Here is a 15892-nt window from a genome sequence, read left to right on the forward strand (position 1 = left end):
ACACATCATGTCGGAGGATGGTGATGACGTTAACATTTTGCCCCCCGGAAAAATTTCTGCGGACGCCCATGCCGGGCCTCCCTCAGCTATTAAAAACATTAATGTATAGTTCCATCCTTTCCATTATTGGGAAGGTGATGTGTTATGTAGGAAATTACACTTTGCTCTTTCCATGGGTTTGTGACCTTCTGGCACCAATCCCCCACTCCCTCGTGTTCTAGAATGCCAGCTGATTCTAGTGTCAGTTATTGCCAGTTGGAAAGCCGACGCGTTATGCTTCCAGCGCTGTCCTCTCATACTGGTGAGCTGTATATGTACTGCTGTACTTATTTTCTTCAATAAAGCCCTCAAACCGTTACCGGAGTTCCCGTTCTTTTACACCTTCGTGTTAATTTCTTTCCGTAGTTACGATCATTTTTTTTTGTTTCCTATTAAGGTCATCGTTTATTTTCCTCGTTTACTTAACATTTATTTGCATTCATTACTCTCCCGTAAGGCTGTCATCACTCGTTATCAGTGCTGATGGCACAGAGACGCTTACTGAGGTGCGCTAGCCAACCAAATGGTGAGGTGAATTTCTAACAGTAGCTCTCCTCAGACTCGGTGCGGCTGCTTCTGTCGGGCCCTGCACAGGCAGCGCTGAGGTGCCCATATCCTTGAGTAGGCGGGGCAACGGATAACCATAAACAGTCCCTTAGGACAACAGCCGTCGTGCAGTGGATACACCTTTTCTCTGAATATCAAGTATTACACAACACCGGTCCCGTTTCACTGGTCGGTTCCCAGCAGCGTGAACACGCACTGATTAACCTGCGTTGTTGTGAATGATAAACCGGCTTCGAGTCCGATGTGAGCAGCTCCACTTTCGGTTGATTATAACGCTATCCAATCAGCCTGTACAACGATGGTGCCGTCACATCAGCCGAGTCATGCGATTGGTTGGCGGCCTGATCCGAGGGGCGGGTAACCAATAGTTCGTGTCAGCCCACCCTGAGGCCAGGTGCGCCATTGGTCGACGCGGAGGAACGTTTGCGCTGCTTTTTAAGATGTCGCTCCGGGAGTTGGGTGATCGGGAGGCTTTGGGTCGGGGAGGGGGACATCGCCGAAGCCTCCGCCGGTCGAAACAGCAACAGCGCCGCGGAAAGGGAGGAGTGGCAGCTGTCGCGATGGACATCCTTAAGTCGCTAGGGCATCCGGACGAGATATACAAGTTGCTTAAGTTCAAGATGGGGGGATGCTCCACTATAATGCCCAGGCTGGACTATGTAAGTACACTCATACACTTCTGCTCTTGTCACAGCTGTATATACACCTGCGTCTTACTCACCCCTCGCTGACAGGATGCTTCCATGTCGTTTACCACAGGGCAGGTCACACGTTCATAAGGTGAAGCCAGGTGTCACATTTTTTAGCCACCTCTTGTCTTTTTTACAGGCATTCTTTGCTTTCTGCGACATTTAGCTCAATTTCACACATTATACATATGGGTTTACATTTCTCTAAAATCAGAATGGGCAAAATGCGCACACATAATTTGGGCCCACTGCATGTGTTGTTACATAATATGAAGATGCGCAGGACCCAGATTGTTTCTCCAGCATGTTTACTTCAAGGTTTTCGGTCAAGGACTGGTAGCGCTCTACATGGGGCCAGATTTTTCTTTCAGTTTCCAGCCCAATTCTAATATCAGAGTAACTAAAGGATCACAAATATTGGGAACAATACACAACCTAGCACATATTATCACGGCAAGCAGCTATGGAAACTCCATCAAGTATTAACCGAGGCACACAGAAAATGTTCACGCGATTACAACACACCTCCCCCAAATAATACAGATCATAGCCTTTAGTTATGAGACAGTTTACAGTAACATTCCAGACCTGAAGACCTCCACGAAGGCGTAAACAAATTAGGGACAGAATTTACCCCGGACGATAAAAACTCACCGCTGCCTACCTCCTTTTGGACCACTTTTAACATAAGCTGTTGTGAAAACGCAGTGCAAACCCTTAGTCGAAGAGCTTTAATCTGGTTCACTAAAACTGCCCTGTAATACTGACACATTGGCAGAATACTTCCAGACAATTGCTCGAATCTACCTTGACTCTAATATAAATAAGCCTTCAAACCATTGCATGGCCCCCTTTGAAACCTTGGCAGCAACAGTACATGCCCACAGGGACCGACCAGCAAGATCTGAAAGTTCAACCTCGATCCGCCGGTATCCTCAGTACGGGTTCCTCTTCACTCTCCCCCAGCATTAGTACAAATACATTTTAACCCTCAGCACTGGTAGTACTGCTCTACTTCAAGCGGCAACCAGCCCAATATGTAATGCTTCACTCTCCTGCTTTTGATTTGTTTCAACCCAACCCACAGGACACTAATCATACTGTCTGTTAGATGGCCAACAAAGAAATGAGTACAGAAAAAGACACTTAGGCCCTGATTACGAGTAGGTTGGTAAATTCCGAGCCTTGCGTAAACCCCTGTTTTTCACATGGGGTGAAATGAAAAATTTGGCTGCATTTAACACATCCTATACTTACAGTACCATGCAGATTTTGGTGCATTAAACACAAAATCTGCATGTTATTCCCACAAACTTGTGATGGGTGTTATTTATTTCATGCAATATATAATGTTCCCCGTGGTATCTCTATTTATCATGTGCGATAAATAACGTACCAACTTGTAATCAGGGCTTTAGCATTTACAGACTTCTGTGTCTGCACGTTCCAGATAACATGCAAACATTGCTTAATTTGTAAAAATGTAAGTACTAGTGCCCTCTTTAGGAGGCCACTTTAACTTGCACCCCTCATTGCCACTGCCAGTTACAATAATAACACCGCTACTAACTGTCACACTCCTACAAATGGGATAATTTCAGATCCCAAAGCTGTAAGTCTGGCTTTGGCTGCTTCTATTAGTCATTTTTAATTTGCATTGAATTAATAAACAGCTGCTCTTATGCTTGCCTGAAATGAAACAAACAGCACCACCATGTGGCAGACTGTCATAAGTGCTGGTGCCGAGCACTGGAAACTACCGGCTCAAATTAAGCGCTGCATGCAGCAAGGGATATACCCAGGGCCACTAGAAATATGTGACTTTGCGGCCACCGCGTTTTGTTTTCATAATTGTTGATGTGCCACATCATATGCTGCATAATCTGCAGATTTTGACAAAAAAATTTTTCTAGCTCAAATGGTTCAAATGTTACTAAAAGCGCACCTCAGGGTTTTGGGGGTTCACTCTTGAATTCTCCTCCTTCTTGTATGTACTGCTTAGTTAACATATCTTGTAATAATGGTGCAGCATGTACTGTCAACACACGTATTCTCAAATTAGTAGTTTATAAGTAGTAGCATTTCTTTTAGGTTTTCAGATCTATGTGGAGAAGTGTGGCTCAGTGGTTAGAGGAGGCAGACCTGGACGCTGAGATCAGGCCCAGGACCAGGGTTCAATTCCCGACGCGGCAGGGTCTTGAGCCCAAAATGTCCACGGACTCGGTAATTCTCGCTTCGGTGCCTACTCGAATCACAGGTTCACACTCTGCAACTCTGGGCAATAGCTTGCTTAATCTCCACTACGCCCCCCCGCGGCGGGAAGCCTGGCTTTCACCTTGGGGATACCCAGTAGGGGCTATCTCACAGGGAAAAACCAGGACGGGTTCCCAATGCAAAGCGCTTTGAGACCTGGCGGTGATATTGCGCTATATAAAAACCCATCCATCCATCCATCCAGATCTCCCCCTGAGGAAAGGACACTGACGTCCCGAAATGCTTTGGGCATGAAATTGAACATGATCACAACAATGTATATAATGTAATGTTTTGAAGTTCTATTTATGCTAAACTGTGTTTGCATAGGACTTATCATTTTGAGTGAATTGGTAGAGAATTGATACATAAAATGTGAATATTCTGAAATATTATCAAGAATATGAATGAATAGCAAGTATTCAAGTGGAATAAATAGTAGAGAATATTCAATTATAAGTTAAGAAAATTTTCATTTTTTTAATGTGAATAGTGCGCAGCGCATCCAAGTCTGTTAACTTGTTATAAACTACTAAAAGCGCAGTAACATTAGCTGCAGCACAGTGGACGGCCGTTTGCAAAGGTTGGCTTGGCTCCTTTCTGTTGCTTATTTTTATATTTGGGTGTTAAACCGGTACTAATAAGGTGCATCCAATGCCCAAGCAGTGTTAACGTGTATAAATGATTAGGTAGTAACGTAATACTATGATAAATATGCCACATTATGCCGCATAGTTGCCTTTTCTTGCAGCATAATCTACTTAACCCTGACTCATAATTTAGCCCTCCCCTCCCGCATAGTTCCAGTGGCCCTGAACATACCCAGACAAACATAGGCATGCTTATGGTAACTAGAACGAAAGCTAAACACTTGACATTGAATTTAAATTAACTACTCATGTGGTATTGAAACAAACACCATGAAGGATCAGCTAATTAAAATGGCTTAAAACAAAGTGGTCTGATTTCAAATTAGAGATGCAGGACCCTCCAAAAGATAAATATGTTGTAATATTATTTTTAAAGGATGCAGTGCAAGACTGTGCGGTGTGGGTGGGATAATTCAAAACCGTAGCTGGGAGCTTGGGGGTAGAAACGTTTGTACATTTTTAAAAGGTCTGAGTGGGAGCCTTTGGGGAACAAGTGAAACAAGCATTGGCATAGCCAATAGGTCTCGCTTCTGGGACCTTATAAGTATTTAGTTATGCAGCACACTATCCTTATTGCAACACCATCAACTGTTGCATGGCTAAACACTTATAAGGTCCCAAAGGAAGTACAAGCTTTGTGATGGCGATTGAGGGGAGGGGGGGTTCTGATTTGGCAAAAATTATGTTAAGGCCAGAGATACAGCAGATTTGGATGATCTCTCTAATAAGCAGTGTGAGATTGACTGTGGGGTGACGAACAATAAGCATTATGTCATTCACATGGAGCGACAATAATAATCGGCCTGGACAGAACTGCAGACCCAGATGAAGGTGCACTCCTGCAGGTGGCACACTAACTGGTCCAAGACTATGATAAAGAGAAGAAGTGAACTAGGGCCTCCTCGGTGGGTCCCCCTGGACATGGGGAAGGGGCCAGTAATCGAGCCATTGACCTGGAGATGAGGCCCAGGGTTCGAATAGAGTGGCATAATTGTGGCAGGACACCTAATTTATCGAGTGTCGCCCTAAGGAATGGACATTCTAGAGAATAAAATGCCTTTTCGGTGTCTAGAGTGCAACGGCTGCAGGGACTTCCAGGGAGATTCTGTTCAATACTGCAAAAATGGTCCGCAGATTTCGGGAGATAGATCTGTGAAGAATTAAGCCTATTTGTATTGATGAGATGATCTGTTCCATGAAAAGGAATAGCCTGGTTGCAATTACTTTGGCCATGATTTTATTATCCATGTTGACTAAAGAGAACATGTGGTAAGAGGGCATAAGTGAGGGTCTTTACCTGGTCTTAATAATAAGGTGATGATGGCTTCCCGCAGTGTGGGGGTGGTGGAAAATACCCCTCTTGAGGGCTTCCGCATATAATTAGTGCAGATACAGTACAAGCAGATGTTTATACGCTTTGTAAAATGCGCCTGAGAGTCCATAGAGGTCTGAGGCCTTTGAGCCATTAAGAGCATCTATGGCCTGCAGGATTTCCTTACAGGAAATAGGCGCACTTTAGACCTGAAACCTCACTAAGCCACACCAATTCAGCAAGTTAACCCGCAATCGCTGTTGTATCGCCTGGTGTGTGAGAGGAGTAGAGGTGTTTATTATACCGCAGTAACCCACACATGATACGTTCATTGTCAGAGATCTGTCCGACCTGAGCTGTCTGTAGAGTAGGAATATACTAGCTCGGCCTATTAGGGTGCATTAGACATGCTAGTGTGCGACCGCAGAGCTTCTCCTCGCCATAGTGCTGGGCCGTTGCGTATTCACCTAAGTAGGCTGTATCCCGATTTGGCCAGATCTTGGAACTCTTTTAACAAGACAGGGGGGTGATGAATTTGAGGTCTTCAGTGTGATTGACAGTCTACATGATCTAAGGCCTGTAACTCACTCAATACAGGTAAGGCGTGTGCGAATATCTCATAGAACTCCTACATGTTTCGAAATACAGATTCCACGTATATATGGCTTGAAGGCTTACCATATCGTAGCCTGTGTGGTCATCGAACTGGTATTAAGGGTAAATACAGTCCTGGAGTTCAGAGCGGAAGACCTCATCATGCAGAGCATTACAAGGGAAGCACCAACTGCACTCCCGCCCATTCCCATAAGACATTTCCTGGACCAGCCATACCGGCGCATCGCTCAATAGCATGAGTGGAAGGTGGGCAACATCGGTTGCATTCACCGAGTTGAGCCAATAGTCAAGCCAAGTCCTCACCCCAAGGGGAGCAGAATAGAAAACATATTCAAAAGAGGTGGGGTGTTTCCAGCTATATTTTAAACTGTACCCTTGTGCTCCCTCAGCTTGTCCTTTGGCAACCTGCACAGAGTGTGTAGTTCAAACCCTAGGGATGTCTAGCTGGTCACCGGCTCCACTGTCTTGTCTTTTGCCACTCAACACCCAGTATCTCTGCCAGCTGCAGAAAGATGCTAGTAACTCTCTTCCTCACCCTGTGCCTGCTGCCACAACAAACATAGTTCTTCAAGTAGTGTAATCTACCTCCCCCAATGTGTTACCTGCGTTGTGCCCATCCAAGACAGTGCTAAATGTCTCAGAGTATGAGCATGACATGTAGAAACCCATGGGAAAGCACATATACTAGTGCTAACCTAAAAAACTGCAAGACCAAAAAGTGATATCCCACTTGGTCTACGCTAGAGGTTCTAGAGGGGTGGGCATCCTAGTGCATAAATCTATCCTACTTACTGTATTAAACACATGGTCTGATACACATGGGAGATATGCAGCACTATCAGGGAAATGGGAGGGCGAGACACTCAACATTATCTCCAATTATATCCCCCCTCTCCCCCCACACACAGACTACACAAGAAGGCATCTTAAGAATTATGGGCCCTCTTGCTTCGCCTCCTAGAGGGCAAGCTGCTGATGGTTGGAGACTACAATGCTGCCCTCTGCGATATCATGAACAGCTGACTGGACAGTCCTGTTGGCTGACTTTTTGGCAGACCTGGGACTCGAGGATGTATGCACATCCATAATCTGACTGAACGCCAATACGCGTTCCTTTCAGGAGCCCATGGAAACTTCTCGATTCAACTATTTCCTCGCCCTGTTATTCCAATTCCCACACTTTTGAGAGGTCCGTCACCTGGCTAGGGGGATCTCCGACCATTTTCCTGTTTGAACGGCCTATGGGCAGCCTAACCGAAGTAACAACATTTGGGACCTAACAGTATCGCACATACACACTGGACTCCGTGAAGCCATGGAATGATACTTTGATGAAAACAATGTCTCTGTAGTACATCCGCGGACTCTCTGGGAGGCATAAAGGGTCAGGGCCTCTCACTGATAGTGGGGCATAAGAAAGAAAAACAAGTCTGCCTGGAGACATTGGAGTACGAAATTCTGGGACTGTAGGCTGGACTTACAGATACGAACCAAGGAGGCTTACACCACCAATTTATTTTAAAACAACAGGAGTACTGCGGTACTGCTGCATAGGCCGCTAAATCTGCTCACTGGGCAATCCAACACCGCCTCAATGAGCTAGGTGATAGAGTGGAGAAACTCCTCGCCTAGCTTGACACAAAGGAGAGAGCTAACAGATGGGTGCTGAAACTCCAGACTATCGGAAGGAGGAGCTCATGAAAGGTAGACTGGAAATAGCACAAACCTTGGCAATATGGTATACACAGTTGTACTCCCTGGCGCACACCGCATCAGTGGAAGTACCTTGAGCTGCTTTTTGAAATCCTGCTTCCAAGTCTCTCACTGACTGATAGAGAGCTACTATAACAATAAATCATTGAAAGTGAGATAGCCCAGGCAATGCGCGACCTGAACTATACAAACTCACAGGCTCTAAAGCCTTCCCCTTGCGAATGTTTATGGAAAGCTGTGAATTGGGCTCTCGCCGGTGGATCAGTGACTGGTGATTATAGTTGCCATACATCAAGAAGGCAAACCTGAAGACTGAGCTTCTTGTAGACCAATCTCCTTGCTAAAGGCAGAAGTTCAGATTCTGGCAAAAATACTGATATCTCGATTGGTCCAAGTGGACCAAACGTTGGTTTATCCAGATCAATCTGGATTCGTACCAGGGACAAGTACCTTTCTCAATCTATGTCTTCTGCACGGGGTCCTTGGCTGTGTGCCTGAATTGGGTGAAGACGCACTTGAGGCATTTGATACAATTTAGTGGCCATACATATTTGAAGTACGGACTAGGATGGGCCCCGTCCCACGCTTCTTGCCGTGCTTGTGGCTGCTCTAAACATCCTCTGGCCCAGGTGACTGTAATGGTGGCACATCTCCAGTGTTCCAACTCCAGCACGGACCCTGACCGGGCTGCCCACTTTCCCCATTGACATTCGCCTTAGTCCTGGACCCCCTAGCCGTCTGTATTAACACCTTGGGTGCTTCAGAAGATCCTCTGCTGTGCTGGGCCATAATGGAAATGGGTGTGGTCATGACGAGCTGAGCTCGTCATGAGCATCGTAGCATCGAGCTCGAAGGGGCTAAGTATGATTCCCTTGATCAGGGGTCGGAGAACTGGAAGGACAGCATATCCTTGTATGCATGTGAGATCCTTCTATTCATTTCACACCCTGTTCACATACTCCATAGGAACCTCCATATATCGTTTTGTCTGTATTCTGGCTACACCATCAGCTGGAACAAATATTTAATTTACCTCCTCCCTGGTCAAGCCCCACTCCTCCTAGGACTTAGAGGCTCAGTTTGTTGAAGACTGGTTTCGTTACCTGGGGATTTAAGTCACCACAGATCCAGGCGTCTTCTAGGCATGCAACTTAGGTCCCCACTGGCGTACCTGAGGCGGGTTGTCGTACACTGGAGAGCCCTGCCCTTGTCACTGCTTGGAAGAGCCGTTCTATTTAAAATAATGGCATTACCTCACTTTCTCTATGCCCTCCAAAATACACCTTACCCAGTCCCAGCGTTCTACATTCAAGATATCAATTGTACAACCGGTACAATGCTCTGGGATGGTGGGCTCCCGCTTATAGCCACCAAGAAACGAACTTGAAACCCGTACGACAGTGGGATAGCCCTGCCTGATATACAGCAATACTACTGGGTGGCGCAGCTCACTGTCATTAATCAGTGGGTCTACTACTCGCTAGAAGAGCCAGTATATCGCATGGATAGGCAGTTCATGCGGCCAGGAGGATACCTCTGGGCCATCTATGGCGAGGTCACGGGACGTGTCATTACTGAGCCCAACTGCGACTACACTTGTTCTATATCATATGTCATATTGCGCTATGTGCTGTGAGTGTGAGACAGTGAGGAAAATTAACCCAGCCTCACCTGGGTTAACTCTTGACTCTGCCCGCTTCCTGTGGTATCGTATCTGTGCCCCCGATCTCGCCTGCATCGTATTTGTGCCGCTCCCTGCCCCTGCTCCCCCGCGGCCCCACCCCCGCTCCCTACAGCATCGCCGACCGATCCCCTCCCCACTCGCCACCCCGCTCCCGCCTCCCAGCTGCTCCTCCCTCGCTCCGCCCCCCCTCCGCTCTCCACTTAAGGCAAAGACGCATACGCGCAGCGGAAGCGCCGAAGGCGCGCCAAAGGTAAGCCCGTCTACGCCCGTCCGCGCCTGGTCCACGCCCAGCGCCAGAACCCCTGGCTCCCGCAGGTGTCTCCCCCCCCACCCCCGCCGAACCTACGACGCCGCAACCCTCACTGCACTCAACACCCGCCACCTCCACGAATGCCACCGAGCCGCCCCAGGACGTACCCATGAACCCTTCACCTGTCAATCTTGCAAGTTCTGCAGCATCAAGTCTCACTCCACAACCACAAACGCCAAACTGAGCTCCAACATCAACCACCTGCAGTGCATCCTGCTCAACACCCGCTCGGTCCACAGACACGCCATTGAACTATGGAACCTACTCGACACCACTTCGCCGGACATCGCCTTTCTCACGGAAACCTGGATGAACACCTCATCAGCGCCCGACATCGCCATAGCCATCCCGGACGGTTACAAAATCATCCGAAGGGACCGTATCAACCAAGCAGGAGGGGGCATCGCCATCGTCCACAAGAACACCATCCGCATCACGACCAGCTCCGACGACACCCTCGCTGCCGCCAAAAACCTTCACTTCCAGATACACACCGACCCCAAGACCACACTCAGAGGCACCCTCATGTACAGACCCCCGGGACCCCGCACACAATTCAGCGAAGACATTGCTGACTTTCAGCCCACACGCCCTCCCTTCCGATAACTACATTCTCCTAGGGGACCTCAACTTCCACCTGGAAAATAACAACGACAACAACACCACCACCCTGCTGGATAACCTCGCCAATCTCAGACTCAAACAACTGGTGAACACCCCCACCCACTACGCCGGACACACGCTCGACCCAATCTTCTCCTCCAGCAAGCACATCTCCTTCAATCACGTCACGAGACTCCACTGGACAGACCACAGCTGCGTCCACTTTAGCTTCAGAAAGACCACGACCCACCACCCACAAGAAGTTCCCCGCAGAAGCTGGAACAAAATTACCACCGACCAGCTCACCACATCTCTGAACCAAAACCCTCTCGGCACATCAAAAGACCAAAATCAAGCAGCCATCAACCTCACACAGTGGATCACCCACTGTGCTAACGAACTAGCACCCTTGAAAAACCATCCCAACAAGACTGGAAGCAAAAAAGCCTCCTGGTTCAACGACGACCTCAAAAACTCCAACAAGAATTGCCGCACCCGCGAAGAAACCCAACCACAGACGACATGACCGCCCTCAAGAACGCCACCCGCAAACACCACCAGCTAATCCGCACAACCAAGAAATCAGCATTCAAGGATCGACTTGACAACAACGCACACAACAGCAAGGAACTCTTCAACATCGTCAAAGAACTCACCAATCCCAACGCCGGCAACAACAACATCACTCCCTCTCAAGACCTCTGCGACTCTCTAGCCTCGTTCTTCCACAGCAAGATCGCAGACATACACAACAGCTTCGGCGACCAGCCCACTCCCCTCACCACTGAACCGAAGCCCCCCACCACCACCCTCCGCGCCTGGACCCCGATCAGCACCGAAGACACCATCCGCTTGATGAACTCCATCCACTCCGGGTCGCCAACTGACCCATGCCCCCATCACATCTTCAACAAGGCCGACTCCGTCATAGCACCCCAACTCCGGGACATCATCACTTGCTCCTTCAACACCGCTGCCTTCCCAGAAAGCTGGAAACATGCGGAGCTCAGCGCCCTCCTGAAAAAACCTACAGCTGACCCCACCGAACTTAAGAACTACCGCCCCATCTCGCTCCTCCCATTCCCCGCCAAAGTCATCGAAAAGACCGTCAACAGCCAACTCGCCGCCTTCCTTGAGTCTAACAGTTCCCTCGACCCCTCACAGTCCGGCTTCCGAGCCAACCACAGCACCGAGACCGCCCTCATCGCAGCCACAGACGACATCCGAACACTGCTCGACAATGGGGAAACAGCGGCCCTCATCCTCCTGGACCTCTCCGCAGCGTTCGACACGGTCTGCCACCGCACACTGTTACAACGCCTCAGGGACGTCGGGATATAAGACAAAGCATTGGATTGGATCATCTCGTTCCTCGCCAGAAGAACTCAGAGAGTCCGTCTCCCCCCTTTCAGTTCAGAGGCCACCGAAGTCATATGCGGCGTGCCACAAGGATCATCGCTCAGCCCCAACCTCTTCAACGTCTACATGAGTCCCCTCGCACGCCAACACAACCTCAACATCATCTCCTACGCAGACGACACCCAGCTGATCCTCTCCCTCACCAAAGACACAACCACCGCCAAATCCAACCTACACGAAGGGATGAAAGACGTAGCCGAGTGGATGAAGAACAGTCGCCTAAAACTGAACTCTGACAAGACGGAAGTCCTCATCCTAGGATCATCCCCCTCTACCTGGGACGACTCATGGTGGCCCCCGGCCCTAGGCAACGCACCCAAACCAACGGACCATGCTCGCAACCTGGGTTTCATCCTAGACTCCTTCCTCTCAATGACCAGACAGGTCAATGCCGTCTCTTCATCATGTTTCAACATCCTGCGCATGCTCCGTAAGATCTTCCGATGGATCCCCACCGAAACAAGGAAGTCGGTCACCCAAGCACTCGTCACCAGCCGACTAGACTACGGAAACACCCTCTATGCCGGAACCAAAGCCAAACTGCAGAAAAGACTTCAACGCATTCAGAACGCCTCCGCTCGGCTCATCCTAGATATACCTCGCCACAACCACATATCCGGTCACCTAAGAGACCTGCACTGGCTCCCGTCAACAAAAGAATCACGTTCCGTCTCCTCACCCACGCACACAAAGCCCTCCACGACCTAGGACCCAAATACCTCAACACTCGCCTGACCTTCTACACCCCGACCCGCCAACTACGATCGTCCAACCAATCCCTCACCGCGATTCCACGCATCTGAAGAGCCACCATGGGAGGAAAATCCTTCTCCTACTTAGCGGCCAAGACCTGGAACTCCCTGCCCACCCACCTCCGCCTTACACAGAACCACCTCTCCTTCAGAAAGCAACTCAAAACCTGGCTGTTCGATCAGTAGCGAACCCCTCTCCCTTAAGCGCCTTGAGACCCTCTGGGTGAGTAGCGCGCTATACAAATTTCTAACTTGAACTTGAACCTGTATGGGACATAGCCCAACTAGATACTGGGGACTCAAAGACTCTTTGAATGGGATCTAATTGGCCTGTCTAAGGTGGGAGACCTTTGGCCACGGGTTCGGGTGATTCTATTTGCGGACTTACTGACTGAATTCCAACTGTTCCCCAACAAGACCTACCGCTATTTGCAGGACCGGCATGCACAACAGACAGCACTGGCGAATGGAAGGGCTCTCCCCAAATCGCACCCACTGAAGGGCAGACTATTGACTGATCATATGCCCAGACAAGCAAAATCCCTCACTTACCGTAAGCTAATAAATAATTCTCCTTATACCCTGACAAGACTGCAAAAGCACTGGGAGGGAGACCTGGGGTTGGGCTGGAGGACTATGAATGGCCTGAAGCCTTGGATTCACCAGTGAGGTGGCTAAAGGTCTAGGTACCATCTGATCCAACTAAAATTCCTACACAGATGCTACTATGCAAGCACAACTATGATGCAGTTGGGGAGATTATCAACCACATCATGTTATAGAAACTGTGGCCAACTAGGTATATTTCTCCATATGATCTGGAGCAGCTTGATAATTCAGTAATACTGGCTATCCGTGACTGTATGTATGAATACTGCATGCGGGAGTGACATGGGGGCAACTGCGAAGTGATGCTTATTAAATCTTTGGAATGAGACTGACCTTCCCCTAATGGATCAGATATGGACGACACTGGATTTTATGGTGGCTAAATGTAATATCGCACAACAATGGAGGGCGGACCTGCCACCACAATCAGCTGATTGGGAAAAAAATACATGGACTGGTGCATGTTATCTGAAAGAGTAATCTATGAGGGGAAGGGGATGCCCAAAGTAATTATTACATTTTTTGGGGAAGTGGAACGACCACGGGGAGGGGTGCTTTGTCACCCTATTGAAAGTACTGATTTTGATGTAAAGTGTTGAACATTGGAGCTCATCTGAGGCGGGGGGGGCTGATTTGTAGGATAATGTTGTGCGGCAGTGTATTATTATATTCCCTTTTCTTTTGGTTGATTTCTTTGTTTGCCTTCTTTCAATAAAATCTTTTTAAAATAAAATGAAAAAGGTGGAGGCTACCTGGGCGAACAGGGAACAGTCAGAAGGATGCCTATGTTAGCTGTAAGAGCACCCTTTACAGCTGCTCATACACGTTAATTCGCCTCATCAGAAGCCACCTAGTTCTGTTCCCAGTTGATCCAGTCGTTGACGTATCCCTTTCAGGGATGAGATAGATGATGGACTAGTCTAGACTGTGACTGATCTTTCTTAGCGTCTAGCCCCAGCGTTGAAACTTCGATCTAGCCCAGACTAAGTTCTTTGTTCAGCTTTTCGCTAACCACTGTTGTATGCTTGGCAACTGATTTCAGGTTTTTGCTTGTTCTTTTTACTGCAGAAACTGTGTAAATAATTTGGTACCGGCCTTTCTAAATGTGACATCAGTTTGGGCATCCTCATTCCTACGGCAGCATACACTGGGTTGCTAGCATTATGGCTGATGGTAACATTTCTGTCCCTGCCATTTCCAGTCCTCGTCCCAGGCGCCTTCACTGCATTTGGGTTTGTGTGCTTCTAGCTAGCCACTAAGTCTTGGCGATTCCACGATGTATTCTTTATGATCTTTATTAGTTTATGCTGCTGTCTTGTGATTTGTGAATCACAATTCAAAGTAAATCCTGCATCCCGCGCACTGTCTCGTTCCCTCTATAAATTGTAAATATTCAGTCTCAAACTGCCAAATGAAGGACACCTAGATATTAAATTGTGCACCCGCATTCTGAAAGATTTCTTTCAACTTTTTACTCTGAAATCAGTAAATGGTTCGAGCATGCGAGACAGTCCTAAAGAGGCAAGAGTTGTCAGCGGGATTATGGTTGCACCTCAGTGGTCATCCGTCTATCCATCTCTTTCCTTTTATCCGCAGTCTATCATCTATCCATCTCTTTGTTCTTTCATGCTCCCTTCTTTTATTTGTTTCTTTCCCCCAGCTCTATCATACTATTGTCTTGGACCGGCTTTCTGTTTGACGACTATTGTCTCTAATCAAAGTTAAAGGAGTGGCAAACTACATTTTAATGGTTTTATGGTTACCACATATCCACTCAAGCATCTAAAATGAGGGGTTCATGGCGCTCCTGATATCATCTCTGATTCCAATTATAAGGAGATAATGTATTTTTTTTGTCACGTGGGACACCTAATTCTCTCGAAGTACTGGCCTTGTGCTTGTTATTCAAGGGAGGCTGCCTGCTTGAAAATCTGTTCGTTTTTAGCAAGATTCAATTATTTTGTGTAGGTTTCTGTCTCAACTGGCAACAAATGGAGACATTTCTGCTGAAACCAGCTCTCCCGTGAGAGAAAGCTATTGTGATTGGCTTACGTGTAAAGGGAAGACCAACTTAACCAAGATAAAAGTAACCCAATAACCTGGCCGTATGTACAGCCTAATGTTTACTCTTTGTGTTGCGTGTGCTGGCAGAAAGAACTCCGAACCAATGGGCACTCGGTGTTTGCTGTAGGAGACACCCAAAAATAATCATAAGCACTATTGATTGAGCTGGTGAGCTGAACTGCAGTTGGTTAATTTGGGATTGTCCCTATACCTTGGAACCGGTGACCGTTGTATGCAACTGGGTCTCACCTACCCACCACGTTCCATTATTCTTTTTTGGGAAACTATTCCCCTGTAGCATGCTGTGACATCTGATACTGAAATATACTCGAGTCGTTTCTATAGGAGATGTATTGGTCTCTATTTTACAGAGTGGTGTGTGCCCTGCCTCCTATGTTCTCACAAGCTGCTCTACATCTAAGTACAGAAGGTGTAACACCCACCCTCTTTGCCTCCTGCCAGGTGTCTGTCATATTCTACGTGACTCTCTCCCCCCGCTCTTTTGTTAGCACCTAAATAGGCTTTTGGGGTGGGGGGGTGGGGGGGGGGGGTATTAGGGGTTGTTGCTAGTGGGAGAAAGGCGTGTTTGTTTTTTTGCAGCTCCATATAGCGC

At 47.9% G+C, this 15892-nt stretch overlaps 1 protein-coding gene across 2 annotated transcripts in view; it reads left to right on the plus strand.

Annotated features, from left to right (window-relative positions):
• The first annotated feature begins 269 nt into the window (after positions 1–269).
• The window catches only part of FDFT1 (farnesyl-diphosphate farnesyltransferase 1), a 145081-nt gene continuing 129458 nt past the window's right edge, over positions 270–15892 (plus strand). Inside the window, exon 1 of one of the 2 annotated variants that reach the window (XM_078647581.1) lies at positions 270–301. Coding sequence is in view for 1 of the 2 variants with exons in the window: in XM_078647580.1 (XP_078503706.1) it covers positions 1047–1265 (219 nt within the window). In the remaining variant the exon portion in view is untranslated. Of the gene's footprint in view, positions 302–961; positions 1266–15892 lie in introns of those variants that run through there. The other variant, XM_078647580.1, reaches the window with a different exon arrangement.

Source organism: Lissotriton helveticus, chromosome 6, assembly GCF_964261635.1.
Source record: "Lissotriton helveticus chromosome 6, aLisHel1.1, whole genome shotgun sequence".
NCBI classification, from domain to species: Eukaryota; Metazoa; Chordata; class Amphibia; order Caudata; family Salamandridae; genus Lissotriton; species Lissotriton helveticus.